Genomic DNA, 21,132 nt, shown 5'->3' with positions numbered 1-21,132 from the left:
CTGGCACCTTGTTTCCACTTGCACAATAAATCAATAATAATAATCTTGGTTATAATTTTATATTTACTTTTCGGGCTTAAAGAATCATTAAATTAATGAAACATTAAGAATCTTAACCCATCTTGGTTAAGATGTGCACACCTACAATTATAAAGTTGTGTCTTGTACTAGTAACATTTGAGGTTTTTTTTTTTTTTTTTAAAAAAAAAGACTTGCAGATGGTGTTTAATTATTAAGGTTTACTTGAAGTGGTGCAGGAGAAAGGATTTGCCATGCCACCTATAAATGCAAACTTTTAAATTTATTTACGGAACAACTGATGGAAATTTACAAGGTGATGTAGTAAGTTTGATCTTCATCATAAACTACATTTTTCTTGAAGAGTTGATTTAGAAAGATTAATAAGACTTATAGTCACCAATTTTCTTTCTTTAGTTTTGTGCCACACATGATGAGTAAGAAGAGATTCTTAGTAATTTTTCTTATCTTTTTCTACCTGGCAAAGTAAAAAAGGGATAATGATTTGAGCAAGTGTCATGAAAGAAGATTAGGTTAGGTGGTTTAGTCACATCAAATCTTAGAGAATCAATGACAATTTAAAATTATTGGTATTATGTGATTGTTAAAATAGATAATTATTACTTTGGATTTCTTACTTTGTGCTTGAGGTCATATTTTTTGGCTGAATTGAATATAATTTTATAGTATATTTTGTTTAATCCTATAAATCTAAATCAAAGTTCCGAATTCTAGGCTTCCAAACACAAGGGTAGTTGTGTTTGTGAGCTTGGATTCTGACCTTAAATTTTGATTTTGTCTAGGTTAGAAATTAAACTAAATATTGCAATTTAATAATTGCAAGATAGGAATTTAATAATGTAATAGACCATTTAAAACATATGTGGTTAGACAACTCAATCTAATAATTTCTTGTTAAAGTGACTGTTAACCTCACTTGCAATTTAATTGGTGGAGAGGAAAATTTAGAATATCTAAAATCAAAGCTCTGATGGAGACAAGGAAGGAATCAGTGCTGCCACTGTGTTTAATATTCTATGCCTTGAATTACATATGTAGCCACATCCTCTTCAATGCTTACTGTCTCTTTGTTGTGTCTAAGTAAAACAAACACTGTGTTCAGTTTGGAAGGGAGGAAACATTGAGCAAACAATGCCTGAAGCATTGGGTAAATCCAAATCAGTATCATGTGATCACGTGATACACTAGTAATGTGTTTGGCAGCAAAGAAAAAGAAAGAAAATGCAATTACTACTTTGTACTCATAAATTATAAATGTATATATCCCAGGAGCATCATGAGAGATTGGTTTATAGAACTCTATCTGTTATCTGGGCCTTCTACTACTGTTCTGTCAGATTGTGCTGATCATTTCCAAGGATTCTTCACTTTGTAGCTGCAAGAACAACTCCTATAGCTGCTACTGATGGTAGATTTCTATATGATTTTAATCTTGATGCTTGCTACATTTGAAATGCCAGTGAGAAAAATATGCTTTTAGTCGAAACTAATCTCCTCTATTTTCTAAATTTATTTTCTTTTCATCTTTCTAAATGAAAATTCTAAGTCATGTGACACCATAATTTTCGCCACCACAGATAAAATGACTTTTGGTGAATCTACTCACAATATGGTAGTTTCAACTTCTAACTTCTAAGATGGAGGATAGAGGGTCCAAACTCTATGGTTACTTAAACAGTAACTTCCCAAGAACAATTCACTTGTGTAAGTATTAGCCTTCCTAGCATGAGGGATGCATCTTGGCAGTGTTGGAAATTTTTATATATGTGCGTGGGTGATCTTCATGATCACATAGTGTGTGTGCCTACATATAAATAATTAATTAAATGTATATATGAAGGTACAATGACCAAAATCAAGTACCTTATTTATTGGTATATAAGACACAATGACCAAAAAAAAGTCTCCTAATCAAGATACATTGAAATAATGGAGATGCATTGACCAAAATCATGAATCTCCTTAATTAGTGTATCATTAAGAAATGTATCACATTTAATTAATGTACATTCACCTTGAAGGAAAGGAAAAATCATATGTATGTTTATGACTCTTTGATAAATTAAGTTACTTATGAATTTCTATATAAAAGGCTCTTGATCCCTCTCACCACTCAATAATCAAGTTTGATAGAATCTCCATCGTTATGCCAACCATGAGAGTGAGTAAGGGAAGAGAAGATCAAGTAGTATTCCGTATGATAGAAATTTGATCAATAAGAATAAAAGAAAAGAAGAGCTAATTGCATTGAAGTTCAATTGTATCGGTGAAAATATTGTAAGACATATTTTGAATCTCTTTCCTTATCTTTATCATGATTCATAAAATAAGCTGAAGATCCTTTTTATAAAAAAATTTATAATAGGCAAGACACAAACTGGGTGTGGACTCCACAACCAACCTCGTGTCTTGTCAAGATGCCTCCTAGTATACCATCCCTAGGAAGGCTAGCATTTTAATTTTGTTTATATATTTTTTCTGTAACATAGTATCAGGGTCCCTTCTGGTCCCTAACTAATCCATGGGATGGTGGAGCCTTCTCCCCACCTTCTTCAGGTAAGTAGGTTCGAGATTCAGTCCCCTTGACCAACAACCAAAATTGTCCTTGTCTTTGCCCGTGGGGCAACTCCTGAGGTGTTTAGTGGTTTTTTTGTTTGTTTCCCTGTCATGAGTTTAGTTTTTTTTTTCCCCTGGACCAAGAGGTTTTATTCATATACAATTGTTTAGTTTACTGTCACAGGTTTCACTGAAAGATGACTTCCCATTATGTTTTAAGATGTGCTTAGTGCTTATTTTGTTTTATCTTGATTTTTGTGGTTGTCTGTTCCTACTACTTTGTTAATGATGCTTATCTTAATTAAAGAAGAAAAGAGAAAAGTTGCTGGTTAATAATCAAACAACATCAAATGAGATGTAGAACAGGAACTGGATCTGCTGCGGACATCTACTGTAATTAAAGAATGGGAAAATCCATATACTTTAATTGAGAAGTAGGAAAGTAACGTATATTCCACTTCAAGGATGCTGCAAAGAGACACATTCTAGTTTTTATTGGAGATAATGCAAACTAACATTCATGGGTATTAAAAGTGCAGAACTCATGGCTGGTAGCAATATATATGTAAGTTTATGTTTCCAGTGCTTTGACAAAGCTTGTAATCTTTTACAACAAACTAGATGCATTGGAAACAGAAATCAAAGTAACGGGAACAACTAATAAAGCCTTGTTTGTAAATAAAATTCTATTGGTTTAGAATCAAAGATGAAGTGCACTCGCAGTTCCCTTTGATGTAAACTGTATACGAATATGTATGCCTAAACTTTTGTTATTTACAAAATTTTTGGATGCCAAAGAGGCCCTTCATATTTTGAGCTAGTGATTTAAGATGTTGAAAAGAGACACTCTGGTTCTTATCAAGCTTCTGAACAGGCAGTCTAGGCCTTCTTCAAGATCTTGAACTCTTGAGTCCAACATTCCTAGTCTTTTCTGTACATTCTCGACGTGCTGGCTGATAGATTTCCCCCCTTTGCAACCAATGAGAGCATGAAGCGCTGAAACCACCTTCTCAAATTCACTAGTATTTGGTGCTTTTTCCTCGCACGCTGTGTGCTTCTTGTTGGGAGAGATATCTGTAGACACCCCATTTTTTACCCAGGCCCAATACATGTATTACTATTATTATTATTATTGTTATTTTATTATTATTATTATTTTATTTATTCTTATTATATTATTATTATTAATTTTCACTAATCTTATTATTATTATTATTATTATTATTATTTTCTTTATTATTATTATTATTTTTCATTAGTATTATTAATATTACTTTTATTTTTATTTTTATTTTTTTTTGTCTATTTTAATTATTATTATTTATTATTTTCATTATTATTTTTATTATTTTTATTATCATTATTATTAGTATTTTTATTACTATTAACTTATTTTTTATTATTATTATTATTATTATTATTATTCTTATTATTATTTTTCATTAGTATTATTATTATTACTTTTATTTTTATTTCTATTTATATTGTTTATTATTATTATTATTATTTATTATTTTCATTATTATTGACATTATTTTTAATTATTATTATTATTAGTATTTTTACCTTTATTATTACTATTATTATTATTATTTTATTTATTTATCTTTGTTATTACTATTATTATTATTATTTTATTATTATTATTATTATTATTTTTACCTTATTATTATTATTATTATTATTATTTCCTTATAATCATAATAGTAGTATATATTATTTCTAAAAAAAGAAAAATACCAAAAATCGAAGAAGGAAATGTTTTTAGGACTTTTTCAAAATTATTTTTATAAGAAGGGGAGTGGCTATACACAGCGCAGGGAGGGGCCGGAAGCCAAAACCCTAAGGAAAATTTTTTTCTCTTTTTCGCTGCTGTGCGGCGCTCCTGGTGGCAACCGCCCTTCTCCCAATCTCACTCACCCTCATGCACAGCCGCAACCACCATTCCTCTCAACTCTGGCAAACACCCAGCCTCCCATAGTTTCGACCACCCTTGCTGTCCTCCAGATCCCGGCAGTAGCAGCGATCACCATCTCCGGCCACCATCTTCCATTCACTCTCAGCTGTGAGAAGCCCCCCGACGGCCCTGTAATATTCCACGAAGCCCCCAGCTGCTCCCCCCACTGTTTTACACACCCACAAGCCTCGCAGCAACCATCGTCGTCACCCTTTCCACTGTCGCCGTCCGCTACATACACAGAGCAGCTGCGTTCCTCACAACCCAGCAGCCGTCCTGGTCGTTGCCGTTTCTGCCACTGCTGCATCTGTGGCGTTCTCCTGATCCTCCTCGTTCTCCGGTGCCCAGCTCCGGCAGTGCCCCCGGTGAGTTCCCAGCACACACGCACACACACACACGGAAAATACCATACACACACAGTAACCATACAGCATGCACTGTACACGGAAATTATTTATTTATTTATTTACTATTATTTATTTACTATTATTATTTATGTGTTTTGATGTTGTAATGCTTTTAATAATAGATCTGTATTTATTTATGTTTTATTGTTAATATTTGAAATACAATTATTGTCTTGAATATTTACTTATGGTTTTTGTTGTGTTGATATTATAATATTTTAAGTGCAATGTATTTAGTTGGTTTGTATATTTATGCATGATTTCTTTGTTGATTTTGTAATATTTAATATATAATAGTTATTCCATTTGCTTGTATTGTATTTAGGGTTTTTTTATCATTATTGTTAATTTTAATATGTAATATGTTAGTGTTTTAGGGTTTATTTTGTTGTCATTACAATATTTAATGTGTAATATATTCATCTTATTGGCTTATATGTTTATTTATAGTTCTTTGTTTTTATTGTAACATTTAATGGGTAATATATTTATCTTATTTGATTGTGTACTTATTTAGGGTTTTTTTATTATTATTGTATTATTTAATGTGTAATGTGATTATTTCATTTACTTGCATAATTATTTAGGATATTCTTAATCATTATTTTTATTATTTAATGTTGCTCCCATATTTATCATTTTATATTATTGCTTACTAATGTTAAAGCTTATTTGTTCCCATATTTATCCTTGCATATCTACATATTGATTTTAGAATTGATTGTTCCCGTAATTCCATTATTTTGTTGTCATACTCATAATCGTGTAATTACATACTAACTTTAGAATTATTTGTTTCCACATTGTATAGTTTACATTTTAAATTGTAGGATTGATTTGTTTCTTTAATTATTTCCATATTGTAAATGTTATCATTAATTGTACGTTAATATTAAGACAAGTATTGTATTATTAAGATATACCTTTTTATTATTAATATTATTATGGCTACAACTATTATCTTTATCATTATATATATATACATACATATATTTTTAGAATTGTGTCATTAGTGTATATCCTACTGCGTGTTATTATTATTATTATTATCTTTCTTGTGCAGGTATATATATATATATATATATATGTTAAAGTAGGTGTTATTATTACTATTACGTTATGTACATATATCTAAGTTAAGTCTTATTATTATTATTATTATCATGGTGTGCATTCTTCATAATTGCAGTATTTATTTTCTTTAAGTAATTTATATTATATTTTTATTTCTATATCATTATACTTATTTTTTATAAGATATTTTCTCGATATTCCAATCCCTATGATTTAATTGCAAGGGGTATTAGCCTTTGGGCATCACGTACCCTAAGCTCTGAGGGAATATATGTATATATTTATTTATTTTCCTATGTATTTATAAATTCATAAAAAGGAGTAATGTAAAGATTTATTAGATTAACTTAGGGATAATTTTAAATTAATTAGGTACCGTTCTTAAGAACGGGCGCGTAGGGGGTGCTCGTACCTTCCCCTCGCGTAACCGAACTCCCGACCCCAACTCTGGTAATGTAGACCGATTCTACCCCTAACGGGGTAGTAATCATGTGTTCTAACCGCACTAAAGGTTAGTGGCGACTCCTACACCATATTTTTCCTTGAAAAATATTAAATTGATTTTAATTTCGCCGCCCGGGGCACACGCGCTCCCGGGACGCCGCGACAGCTTGGCGACTCCACTGGGAATTTAGAGAGTCGAGCCATTAATTAATTGAAAATTATCCCAAGTTTAAATTTAATAAATCTTTTAATTACTCCTTATTTTGTAAATATAGTAATTCATAAATAACCTTGATTAATTGTAAATATTTTACTTCCATAATTTGTAAATAACCAAAATTAATTAAAAATATTTTGTTTCCTATATTTGTGAATATTAATTATAGATATTTTATTTCCAAATATTCTGAATAAAGCATATTAATTGTAAGATATTTTGAAAAAGTAAATTAATTATAGATATTTTGTATACTAATCGTAAATATTTTGTTTCCTTATTTCCAAATTTTTTGAATGAACATGTTAATTGCATATATTGTGTTTCCTTATCTTTTGAATATATATATATATATTAATGGTAGATATCTTGCTTCCATATTCTTTATAGCATGTGAATAAATGTGGGGATAGCGGGATTAGGTTAAAGTTTGAATTCACACACTCTCACGCTCTATACCCGAGCTTTACCTGCTAAGATTAGATAGGGGTGTAATAGCGTTTGTCCCTTCGTAGCTTAAGCTTGATGGGACCCGTGAACCACCCCGCTCAATGCGAGTTTTGTCCGGACCCCTATGGGGGAGGATGAAATTTCAAATTGGGGACCTTTTTGTTAATAGGGATTAAAGCCTACCCACACGTAATTGTCCATAGTTTTCCCTTAATTAGGATAGAGCCATGAAGAAACCCTATAAAATAGGTGTACCTGCCCTGGGTTGGGACAGGAGCCACATCCTTCTCCATGTACAGTGTGTTGTATATAAGCTATGAGATACTTTGTATTATACCATACATTTGACATCCATACATACTACTTAGCCAGTATTCTGGAAAAGCCCAATAATGAGACCATGGCCCATCCTTTTAAAAAATGAAGCACTTGGCCCAAGCATTTTAAAATATGAGTTGGCCCAATCCTTTTTAAATAACTCGGGCCCAATTTTTTGAGAAATAACAAGTATAGGCCCAACATTTTCCTAAGCAAAAACTCGGCCCAGGCCTGATTTTCAAAAAAAAAAAAAAAAAAGGGGGTTAAACCCAAATTTCAAAAATAGGCTTAGGTCCTATTACCTAAAAATCCGGCCCAACCCTTTTCAAATAACTTGGGCCCAATTCTTTAAAAACAAACCTAGGCCCGACCTTTTCCTAAGTAAAAACTCGGCCCAAGCCTGATTTTCAAAAAGGTTAAAACCCAGATTTCAAAAGTGGGCTTCGGCCCTATTGTCTAAAAATCTGGGCCAATATTTTCTAAACAATCCAAGCCCAAATCCTTTTAAAACTAGGGCTTGATCCCATCATGAAATATATTGAAGCCCATATTTTAAAATACTTGAGGCCCAAGTGCACACTAAAGTCCACAAGTCCGCACTGAACAAATCCAACGGGTTGACCAACCTAGGTCAACCCCAACCTCAGATCATAATTTGACCCTTCATAAAATCTGAGATGCATGAACCGATTGAGGGAAGAATTGAATTGAAATTGTGATTGTCTTAATCTTGAAATCTCTCATTAGTGGAACTTTTCCTAGAATGCTGACAAAGTAGTTAGTTAGGTTACATTGCATCCATGCATTCATGCATAATTTCACACATAATCATGCATGATAGGTCACATGCATGGTCATATCTCTATTGGTATGTGTAATTGCACTAGTTACATCCATGCACAAAATTCATTGCATCCATGCATTCATGCATAATTTCACACATAATTATGCACGATAGGTCACATGCATGTTCATATCTCTATTTGTATGTGTAATTGGACTAGTTACATCCATGCACAAACATTCATTGCATGCATGCATTCATGCATAATTTCACGCATAATCATGCACGATAGGTCACATGCATGGTCATATCTCTATTTGTATGTGTAATTGCACTAGTTGCATCCATGCACAAACATTCATTGCATTAATGCATTCATGCATAATTCCACACATAATCATGCCCGATAGGTCACATGCATGTTCATATCTCTATTTGTATGAGTAATTGCACTAGTTACATCCATGCACAAACATTCATTGCATCCATGCATTCATGCGTAATTTCACACATAATCATGCACGATAGGTCACATGCATGTTCATATCTCTATTTGTATGTGTGATTGCACTAGTTACATCCATGCACCAACATTTATTACATCTTATGGTCATGCATCAGATACTCACACATTCATGCCTTATCAAGCTTCTGAACAGGCAGTCTAGGCCTTCTTCAAGATCTTGAACTCTTGAGTCCAACATTCCTAGTCTTTTCTGTACATTCTCGACGTGCTGGCTGATAGATTTCCCCCCTTTGCAACCAATGAGAGCATGAAGCGCTGAAACCACCTTCTCAAATTCACTAGTATTTGGTGCTTTTTCCTCGCACGCTGTGTGCTTCTTGTTGGGAGAGATATCAATAAACAATCACAGCGAAATAATTCTTCTCCCTATATGCAAGCAAATATAGTGTATCTATACTTTTATATATGCTGGAAATAATAAGAGAAATAATCAATCACACCAAGCCACAAGAACACAAACAGTTTTTTACGTGGAAAACTTCCCCGGTGTGAGGTAAGAAAAACCACGGGACCTAGTCCAGTTAAAATCTCCACTATCAATTAAATAATAGGTACACAAAGTCTTCTCTAATCGTAATTAGAGGATACAAAAATCTCTCATCAAGATATCTACAATCTTGGCAAATACAAAGAGAATTGGAGAGAATATACCAAATTCGCGGTTATTGTTCACGGACAAAAACCCCAACTTCCGAGCTCCAAATCCGATCTCCACCGTTCAGATTGTAACTCCTTGAGTCGTGAACCTCTCCTCCAAATTTCAGCTCGATCAGACCATAGACGAAGCAGGATCGGAGTCTTGATGAAATATGGATAGTAGGAGAAAAAACCACGTTTTTCTCTCTTTCTTTTGAGAAGTGACGGCTCCTCTCTTCTCCCCTCTCTTTTTACAACTTTCTTTAGGTTTTCCACACTAAAAGGGCTGAGCTTTGGTCTTTTAATAAAGCCCACTTGGGCTTTCCTCCACATGGAAGGAAAAAACCCAACAAATCTCCCCCTTTCCGACTATGTGGAGGGAATGGCCATCCCGGCGATTGAAAAACAAACTTCAAGCTTCTCCCTTGGTAGTGTCTTTGTCAACATATCACAACCATTATCATCAGTGTGAACCTTCTCAAGTTCCAATAAGTTATCGTTCAACACAACTTTGATCCAATGGTATCGTACATCAATGTGCTTCGATCTTGCATGGAAACTGGAATTCTTAGTAAGATGAATAACACTTTGGCTATCACAAAACAGCACATACCTCTGCTGCTCGAAACCAAGTTCTCTCAAGAACTTCTTTGCCCATAACAACTCTTTAGTCGCTTCCGTTGCTGCAATGAACTCTGCCTCTATCGTAGAAAGAGCAATGCACTTCTGAAGTCTCGATTGCCAAGCTATAGCCCCACTTGCAAAAGTTATCAAATAGCCCGAAGTAGACTTACGAGTGTCCACATCCCCAGCCATATCTGCATCTGTGTAGCCAACTAACAATGGTTGTCTATTTCCCAAACTAAGTCTCAAACTGGAAGTGCCTCAAAGATACCTCATGATCCACTTCACTGCATTCCAGTGCTCTCTTCCTGGATTTGACAAGAATCGGCTAACTACACCAATTGCATAGGCTATATCTGGTCTTGTGCAAACTATTGCATACATCAAACTTCCTACTGCTGAGGCGTAAGGAGCTCTTTCCATGTCTTCATTTTCCTTATCTTTAGAAGAACATTCCTTTGTACTTAGTTTGAAGTGGGTAGCAAGAGGAGAGCTAACCACTTTAGTTTTGTCTATATTGAACCTCTGAAGCACTTTCTCAATGTACTCCTCTTGTGACCAATACAATTTCTTGGCACTCCTGTCACGACTGATTCTTATTCCAAGAATTTTCTTTGCTGGCCCCAAGTCCTTCATAGCAAATGACTTATTCAATTGTTTCTTCAACTGGTCAATCCTTGAAGCATTCCTGCCAACAATTAGCATGTCATCCACATAAAACAGTAAGAAAATAAAATCATCATCAGAGAATTTCTAAACAAATACACCGTGATTTAAAGTTGTTTTCTTGTAGTCTTGCTCCCCCATAACAGACTCAAACTTCTTATACCACTGTCTCGGTGCTTGTTTCAAACCATATAGGCTTTTCTTCAGTTTGCACACATAATCCTCTTTCCCTTTCACTCTGAAACCCTCTAGCTGCTTCATATAAATCTCTTCCTCCAAATCACCATGAAGGAAGGCAGTTTTCACATCCATTTGCTCAACTTCCAAGTCAAGACTAGCTGCTAAGCCGAGTACTGTACGGATCGATGACATCTTTACAATTGGAGAGAAGATCTCATCAAAATCAATACCTTTTCTCTGACCGAATCCTTTGACAACCAATCTAGCTTTGTACCGTGGTCGTGAAGAGAACTCATTTGGCTTTCTTCTTGTAAATCCACTTGTTCTCCAATGCTCTTTTTCCTTTAGGCAGCTTCACTAACTCAAAGGTTTGGTTATCATACAATGACTGCATCTCATCTTGCATGGCCTCAACCCACTTTGTCTTGTGTTCATCTTCCATGGCTTCGGCAAAACACTGGGGCTCTCTCCCGTCAGTCAATAACACATATTGTTCTGCTGAATACCGAGTGGAAGGATGTCGGTCTCTGGCTGACCTCCTATATGGAATCTCTAGCACTGTCAACCGCTTATCAGTCTCAACATCTCCCTGAACCTGTAAGGGAACATCCATATCACCTCTACCTTAGTGGTCATCCTGAACATTATTCTCAATTTGAGATGAAAAATTCTTCAAAGGAACTAGATCCACATCAGTTAAACTGTCACCCTGCTGAGACATAGGTTTCTCTGCCTTCTCAATATCCTGAATTGTCTAATCTTCTACAAACACGACATCTCTGCTTCTCACAATTTTCTTCTCAACTGGATCATAAAGCTTGTATCCAAATACATCTTGACCATAGCCAAGGAATATACACTGTCGTGTTTTCTCATCAAGTTTGGACCTTTCATCTTTTGGAATATGCACAAATGCTTTGCACCCAAAAACACGTAAATGATTATAGGAAACATCCTTACCTGTCCAAACTCGGTATGGCACATCAAACTGTAGAGGAACACAGGGTATAAGATTCAACACATGAACTACAGTGCTCAATGCCTCCCCCTAAAATGATTTTGGCAACCGAGCTTGTGAAAGCAAACATCTCACTCTCTCAAGCAGTGTTATGTTTGTCCTTTCTACTATGCCATTCAATTGAGGAGTTTTTGGAGGAGTCTTTTGATGCCGAATACCTTGCTGTCTGCAATACTCATCAAATGGACCAGAATACTCTCCACCGTTGTCAGTCCGGATGCACCTCAGTTTTTTCCCAGTCTGTCTCTCAACTAGGGCTTGAAATTTCTTAAACTCAGCCAACACTTGGTCTTTTGACTTTAAGATATATACCCACAACTTCCTTAAATGATCATCTATGAAGGTCACAAAGTATCTGGAGCCACCAAGTGTTCTCGTCTTCATAGGGCCACACACATCCGAATGTATTAAATCCAATATCTCTAACTTTCTCGAATGAGGGGAATTCTTGAAGGAAACTCTACTCTGCTTCCCTGACAAACAATGAGTACACCTTTTCAGAAGTGTACTTTTTAGTCCACATAGTAGACTTTTCTTCCCCAGTAGAGTTAATCCTTTCTCACTCATGTGAGCTAGTCTCTTGTGCCATAACTCTGCTATACCATTATCCTCCATCGCATTAATAATGTCGTTGGAGATCTTTGCTTGCAAAATGTACAATGCAGAGTGCTTCATGCCTCGAGCCACAACCATAGCACCCCTGGTGAGCTTCCACTGGCCATCACTAAAAGTGCTGCAGTACCCTTCGTCATCAAGTTTACCTGCAAAAATCAAATTCAAACGAATGTCAGGAATATGCTTCACATCTCTAAGAACTAAACTCTTGCCATTATTTGTCTTCAGATATACATCCCCAATTCCAATGACTTTAATCAAGTCATCGTTTCCCATCTTTACTGTTCCAAAGTCACCAGATCTATAGGATGTAAAGAAATCCTTCCGAGATGTAGTATGAATGAAGGCACCACTATCAATCACCCAACTGATCTCATGATATGCAACATTTATCATCTCATCATCATAAACAATGAGGAATTTTGCAGGAGTGGTAGTAGCAACTTTATCATCACCATCTTTGTCATCTCCATTCTTCATTCCCTTCCCTTTCTCATTCTTCTTTTCTCTCTTCAATTGCCTGCAATATTTCTTGATGTGTCCCTTTTTCTCGCAATGATGACACTCAACATTTGCAAACTTGTTGGACTTGCTTCTGCTGTTATCTCTGCTCTTTGGACCTCTACTCTTACTTCTCCCCCTCTTTTTTGTAACCAAAATCTCTGACTATGAAGAGGACCCCTGTGTTTTTCTTCTCATCTCTTCATTTAGCAAACAGCTCTTGGCCATATCCATTGTGATTACACCTTCTGGAGTAGAGTTAGACAATGAAGTTCTGAGGGTCTCCCACAAGTCCGGTAATGAACCAAGCAACCATAACCCTTGTATCTCATCATCAAACTTAATACCTATTCCAGACAACTGATTAATAATTCCTTGGAATGTATTCAGGTGATCAGATAAAAGAGTCCCATCTTGGTACCTCAAAGTCATCATTGTTTAATCAGAAACAACTTATTATTTCCAGTCTTTCTAGCATATAACTGTTCAAGCTTATGCCATAGAGAACGTGCATTTGTTTCTCCACTAATATGGTTCAAAACATTATCATCTACCTATTGCCTGATATAACCACACACCTGTCGATGTAACAAAGTCCATTCCACATCAGACTTTTTTTCTGGTTTTTCAGCACTAAATACTGGTAGGTAATAATCTTTCACATAAAGAAGATCCTCCATTTTTCCTTTCCATATGTGATAATTTAAACCATTGAGATTAATCATTCTACTAGTATTTGCTTCCATAACTCAAACTGTCAACCTAACAATCTGGAAACTGGGCTCTGATACCACTTTGTTGGGAGAGACATCAATAAACAATCATAGAGGAATAATTCTTCTCCCTATATGCAAGCAAATATAGTGTATCTATACTTTTATATGTGCTGGAAATAATAAGAGAAATAATCAATCACACCAAGCCACAAGAATACAAACAGTTTTTTACGTGGAAAACTTCCCCGGTGTGAGGAAGAAAAACCACGAGACCTAGTTCAGTTAAAATATCCACTATCAATCAAATAATGGGTACACAAAGTCTTCTCTAATCATAATTAGAGGATACAAAAATCTCTTATCAAGATATCTACAATCTTGGCAAATACAAAGAGAATTGGAGAGAATATACCAAATTTTCGGTTACTATTCACGGGCAAAAACCCCAACTCCCGAGCTCCAAATCCGATTTCCACCGTTCAGATTGTAGCTCCTTGAGTTGTGAACCTATCCTCCAAATTTCAGCTCGATCGGACCACAGACGAAGCGGGATCGGAGTCTTGATGAAATCTGGGCAGCATGAGAAAAAACCACGTTTTTCTCTCTTTCTTTTGAGAAGTGACGGCTCCTCTCTTCTCCCCTCTCTTTTTACAACTTCCTTTAGGTTTTCCATACTAAAAGGGTTAGGCTTTGGTCTTTTAATAAAGCCCACTTAGGCTTTTCTCCACATGGAAGGAAATAACCCAACACTTCTTGTGCATCAACTTGGAAACCAATGACCAACCGCTCGGCCTCAACTTCACCTTTAGTCCAGAAATGTAGGACAAGAGGGATTCAGACACAGAGAAAGCAACTGCTTCCAAGTCTGTAAACATGCTAGCCATGGCCACAATTTCATGGCTGCTGTCCAAAGGAGAAAAGCTGCATTTGTTTTCCACACCCTTCAATTTTCTCAGGTACTTCTTAATTCCCCTCTTCCTCTTCTCACCAAAGGTAGTCTCCTATCTCATCCGCCAGCCCAAGTTCACCACCCCGCCTTCTCTGCAGAATTGATTGAAGTTCTTGTGTGTTTTCCTTTGTCTGCAGCAAGGCATCCTGGGCAGTGCCACACACATCCATGGCCTAAGGGATCCATCCAATGCATTATCAACAAATTGTTTGTGGCACTCCTGGGCTGAGGTTTGTTGTTGGATGTGTGGCAATAGAAGCAAATCGTGGGCACAGTCGAACAAATCCGTAAGGACACCTATATTTTCACATATTGATGGCAGTGTTGAAGAGCTAGTGCCCTCACAAGCTCTCAATCTGCACAAATGCTCTTCAAATTGAAGGTTAAGTGGGTGAGGTCTTGAAGGTAGACTGATGGAGCATACATGATAATTGGCTTTTGGGTTCAAAGGAGAGGCCGCCATTGAAACAAAACGAAGTTCTAAAACCTGAATCTGCTGCAAGTGAGTCTAGCAATTTGCCTTCCTACACTGGCATCTGGTCTATATGAACATGGGGATGGGAAAAAGAAGACATGAGGAATCTCAATGAGAGGCAAGCAATTTTATTTTGATTCGGATTCGGAGCGATCTCGGCGATGTTTGTGCAGTGTCTTCCCCCCAGCAGGCCGACCAACTCATCACCTAATTGTTTAAATCTGCAAAATTGTTGGCCCATCTGAATGCCATGTGTTGTTGCATTTTATATCTACACAGATCCATAAAATAAGCTATGCTCCATCCTCCCAATGTCAGTAATTCACAACATGATTTTTAATTGGATTAAAACACAATGTTGAGGTGCAGGAGTGGCACTGCTGCCACCTTGTCTCAACATGTACAATAAATCAATAATATTCATGTTGGTTATCATTTTACATTGATTTCTGGCTTAGGAAGACTCATTAAATTACTGAAATGTTAAAAAGCGTAAAGTTGTTTATTTTAATTTTTTTTTTATTATTTTTATTTGGTCAAAGGAAGATCACACTAGTCCTAGGCTGCATTGGAGGTAATCTATTTCCTTCATACCCTTTCCCAACCCTCTCATGGTCTGAATTGAAAACCTCCACCACAAAAGTTCCAAACTTTAACTATGTCATTAGAACTTTTCAAATAATCATGACCTACAAATAGTGTTTAATTATTAATGTTTACGTGAAATGGCGTAGGAGACAAGATTTGAAATGCCATCAATATATCCTAAATTTTAAATTTATTTGCCAAAACAATGAATAACTAAGCACAACTTTATAAGATGATGAAATTTAAGAAGATGGTGGATACACTATTCTTATTTAAGAATTGATTGAGAAAGAACTTAAAGAAGATTAGATTAAGTGACATTAAATCTTAGACAACTGACCGAATTCTAAATTTATGGGTGATTGTATGTGGCTGTTTAGTTAAAACTTGATAATCATCACTTAAAATCACTTACTTCGTGTTTGAGATCATATATGTTGCCCCTTAGAATTAGTTTTAAGTGCATTGGGATAAAACTTAATATAATTTTATATTATATTTTTTTTTGTTCAAATCCACATAAATATAAATTCAACTTCCAAACTCTAACTCCCAAACACAAGTAACTATGTGATCTTGGGTTCCAAACGTTGGACTGCATTTTAGGAGCCTAGAGTTTAGATGTTAGATTTTGATGATGAACCTTGATGATGAACCTTAGGAATTCTAAATTTTGATGATGAACCTTAGAGGGTGAAAATTAGTAGATGGTTCAGATGTGCCAAAAAATCAATCCTCAAAGGTACAATTATCGGTTTGTTACCTACTATAATTTCTTGGAGCCTATGGCTTAAACGTTGTAAAGTCTGCATGAAAGATAAGTATGAATCAGGGAATGCAGTTTGATTATCAGTGAGGTTTTGACTCATGAAAATTGCAGAAGGAGTGAAGGGATCCCTGCTTGCTATCGATAAGAATTTATTGAAAGAGTTCAAAGTGAAAATGATATCTCCAAAGATTAGAACTCCTCGAAAAGTAGTTTGGGAAAAATCTCCTGTAAGTTGATTGAAAATAAACATATATGGCTCTTGTGGAGGAAATCCGAGTTCTTGTGGTGGTGGTGGTATTATCCGCGTCTCTTTAAGTAATATTAAGGCCGCTTTCTCTAAAAAATTTGAGTCAGGTACTAACAATGGAGCGGAATTGCAGGCTCTTAATTGTGGTGTTCGACTTCGTAAAGAGTTGGGTTATCAAAATATTTGTATTGAAAGCGATTTGGAATTGGTGGTGGGTTGGATCACTTCTGGAATTTGCTCTTCCTAGTACTTATGAGACTTTTGGAAATTGTTAGAGGAGGTGTAACACCCCGAACCTGAAACTAGGGTACGGAGTTTTATTTGAAATATATCTTTGCCATCCATCAGTCCATACCCTCTCTCTTTCTCACACACACACACAAATGCTACAACAACCCGAGCTCGCTCTAAGCTTGATCTCATGAAGGTCCTAAAAAGATGAAATTAAACTATCAGGTGAGACGTATTTCAGTAAGGATGGAATACATTAAATCACCGTGTGACAAACATGAGGTTAAAGTACAACATATATATATATATATATATATATATAATATATATATATATATATTCATTATTTTCAAATAAACCACAGTTAAGAAATCATTCTCTATTCCTACTTATACACAAACAAGGTATTTTACCAATGAGAGTTCACAAGGATAAGGGTGATTACCCGCCCATAAGAGTAGTACCCCTCTACTATGATACCCTAAGCAACCTATGGTCACAACTAAAGCATATCAGGACACTTACCTTACTTAGTAAGCCCTCAAGTGATTAGTTTATCTTGTACTCACACATTCACAAAATGGTTTATTGGAAGAAGTTCCCGAGAATAGGAAAGATTGTCCGCCCGTACAAGTAGCTTCCCTCTATTCTGATGCGTTACAACCTACAACTACAACTGATACCTATCAGGGCACTCGCCTTTCTCGGTAAGCCCTCGGGCGAAGAGTATACCCCGCTCCAAATATAAGTAATACTACTATATTTAATATTGATAATACCTTACTACATTACTCTTTATGTTGTTATCACTGTGCCATTCATTACATTCACTTTCATATTCTATATTCATGTGTCGCATATTTATAATCTCTTTCTATATTCATGTCTGTTTTCATATATTTCGTTTTCATGTCATTTCCGTCTGCTGTTCTTATATCCATTGCTTCCATAACTGCCATTTCCATATCCATTGTTCCTATATTATCCATGGTTAAACTTACAATTATGCATTTAGAACCCTTTATATTGGTGATAAATCCTAATCATGCTTCCGCCCCATGACAGGTTATGCAGCCGGAAGGCTGGACTTAACCCTAGTTGGCCCTCTAGAGTTAAATCAACCACTTTCTACAGTCTGTATGTTCGATTGGCTGTTCCCACACTGGTCTAGACTCCAGGGGGACACTACCCTTCTCCAACCCAATCGACCATCCCGTCTCCACACTCTATCTAAGACATGTGGGTGCACTAGCGCTCCATACATATCCACAACAGTACTATGCCCTTTTCCTGGTCCACCGAAGTTTTCAAACCATACATTGTAATTTAACATTACCAAACACATGCAAAATAATTCATATCACCTTTTAATTCTCAATAAATTTCCAGTATTTCTAGCATCTCACATATATATAGTTTAACACAAAAACTTCATTTTCTCATGCCACACAATTTAACAACATATATTCATACGTTCACTAAAAATAAGACAACCCATATTCATCGTTCATACTCTAAAAATGTACATTTAATCTCTTACACAATTAACCAAAAAATCTATTATTTAACTTTTTATTTTCATAAATAATATCTAATACCACAGCCCTAAGCTCGGAAATTCATAATTTAAACTATTGGCATTTCATAACTTATATGAAAATCATATACATATATACTTAATATTTCCATTTTTCACTAGCTATTTTCTCAAAAATCTTGATTTAATATATTCCCCTTACCTGATTTCTTAAACTACGCCAACAGGAACCCCAAAATGATGTCTGTGGCGCTCACCCTAACCCTAATTCAAAAACCCTAGTTTAATCAGATAAACCCCAAATATCCTACTATTTCAATACTTTCTCAACCCATAAACCTCGAATAAAAGTCTAAAAACCCAAAAACTAGGAATCCAAACCTTTACCTCAGCTTTGTTGCGATTCCCGAAAAGCCCAGTTTAAAAATCTACTCTACTAGATCTGTAGAGAATCTTCCCTAGAACACCATAGTAGTTTCTGTCTATTGATTTGGGCTAAATCCGGGTTGAAATCTTAGAGAGAAGGAGGAGAGAACGTTTTGGAGAGATAAAAATGAAGAGAAATATGTTTTCTTCACAAAGAAGCTTCCTCCAACCTTTTTATACACAATATTGCCACGTAACTTTGTCAATGAGAAGACAGAATTCGTATACGAACCACAGAATGGAGTTCGTCGACGAGAGGATACATTCGTCGATGAAACTTAAAATCTGAAATTCACTCACTCGGGATCTCTTCGTCGACAAGGGACTGAACTTCATCGACGATCCCTAGTAGAACACTCGTCAATGAGGATAAGAGATTCGTCAACAAGGTTTGCTGTTCTCTCTTTCAAAATTTTCTTTGTTTCCCTTATTATTTATTTATCTATTCTATTCATTATTTTTCCTAATTTTTAAATAATTATAATTTTTTGGCTCTCTACATTCTCCCCTCCTTCAGAAAATTTTGTCCTTAAAATTTTGCTAATCATTCAATTTCACATTTCTATAATTCACTAACTCACTATATCTCATACAATTTAGTATATACCATCATCTGAAATTCTATATTAACTACAATCAAATGAAACCTTCATTATTTTAAACATAAACTCATACCTGCCCCCTTGGCTTTCTCTGCCTCGTCCAGGACCATCGCATACACATGTGCTAGACCACCTCCACCTCAGGGTACTTGCTAATTTCCCCGGATTTAGTTTGGTGCAGGTACAACAGGTAGCAATTCTTGACAGTACCTCCTAATATGCCCCAGTTTGCCACACCTATAACAGTTGGAAACCCCAGCTCGGCATTCACCCTTATGCCTTTTATTACATTTCTGACATATAGGGTAAGACAGATTATCCTAATAACCAGAATAACCTCGATCTACCATCTCCTGCCTCGGACCCACTGTATCCTTCTCTATCTTCTATGATCCTTGACTACCCTCCACCTGAAAATTGGAAGGTGGAAGCCTCTTCTTCTGCTCTGTTGGCTCTGTACCGCCCTGAATGCTCTTCTCTCGCACCGAAGCCTTGTCCACCAAGTTTGAAAAATTCTGGACCTTGAACCCCACTACAAGCTCGTAAAGCCTTCGTCTCAAGCCTTTTTCAAACATCCTAGCCTTCCTTGCCTCGTTCGGGATTAGAAACGGAGCAAAACTCACAGTTTAACAAACTTAGCCGCATATTCCCCCACAGTCATACTCCCATGTGTCAAGTTAGTGAATTCCTCAATCTTTTCCTCTCTGATAGATAAGGGGAAATACCTATCGAAGAATAGCTCCTTGAATCGATCCCATGTTAAAGCTATCTTTACCAACCTCTATTCATCTAGAAGCTTCACAAAAAGCGACCAGCGTTTCGCATCCCCTGTCATCTTGAATGCAGTGTATAGGACTTTCTACTCATTTGTACAATCGAGTACAATCATGATCTCCTCATTCTCTTGTACCCAGTTCTCTGCAACCACTGGATCAAGTCCTCCCTCAAAAGTAGGAGAGTTCAATCTCATAAACTATTTGATGTTGCAACCCTAATCTACTACTGGATAGTTCTGCCCTCTAGTATCCTTCCTCATTTCTGCCCTAACCTGTCGGGCTATACCCCTCAGCATCATGGAGGTATCAATATCCTCTTCACTGGAAGTCGCTGAATCATCTCTTCCTTCAACCTCCATATCCTCATCCCTAGGATCCATCTTGAAAATAGAACAGAAAAGGGATAAGAATTCTATTGTCATAACCCTATCAACACAATCATTAATCTAAATTCTAACAAAAACCCAACTTATCAATTTAGGACCAGTCTCACAACTAAGAAACGAAATCATCTAAGGTTTACCGTGGCTTTTCTAAGGCCGTCGATTGCTTTAGAAAAATCACAGGAAATCGTCGACGTATTTCCGCCTCTACGCTACAAAAAAAAAAAAAGAATTCTATACTTCTTAACACCTAGCCTACCCATTTCCTATGCTTATTATCACCTATTCCTATACTCTGGTATTAATCATCCTTGAGTCTAGAAAATTCCCAAAACTAATACTCTGATACCAAAATGTAACACCCCGAACCCGAAACTAAGGTCTGGAATGTTATTTGAAATATATCTTTGCTACCATCTCG

General features: G+C 35.9%; 1 protein-coding gene across 1 annotated transcript in view; it reads right to left on the bottom strand.

Moving 5' to 3' along the window:
* Positions 1-14,426: 14,426 nt before the first annotated feature.
* The window catches only part of LOC131156072 (uncharacterized), a 45,399-nt gene continuing 38,693 nt past the window's right edge, over positions 14,427-21,132 (bottom strand). Inside the window, exons 2-4 of the mRNA XM_058109521.1 lie at positions 20,601-20,708; positions 14,717-14,850; positions 14,427-14,649 (exon numbers count right to left, since the gene is read on the bottom strand). Of these exons, the coding sequence (XP_057965504.1) occupies positions 14,427-14,649; positions 14,717-14,850; positions 20,601-20,708 (465 nt within the window). The remainder of the gene's footprint in view (positions 14,650-14,716; positions 14,851-20,600; positions 20,709-21,132) is intronic.

This window comes from Malania oleifera, chromosome 5 (assembly GCF_029873635.1).
Source record: "Malania oleifera isolate guangnan ecotype guangnan chromosome 5, ASM2987363v1, whole genome shotgun sequence".
In the NCBI taxonomy this organism is placed as follows: domain Eukaryota; kingdom Viridiplantae; phylum Streptophyta; class Magnoliopsida; order Santalales; family Ximeniaceae; genus Malania; species Malania oleifera.
This window is presented reverse-complemented; position numbering and strand designations above follow the sequence as displayed.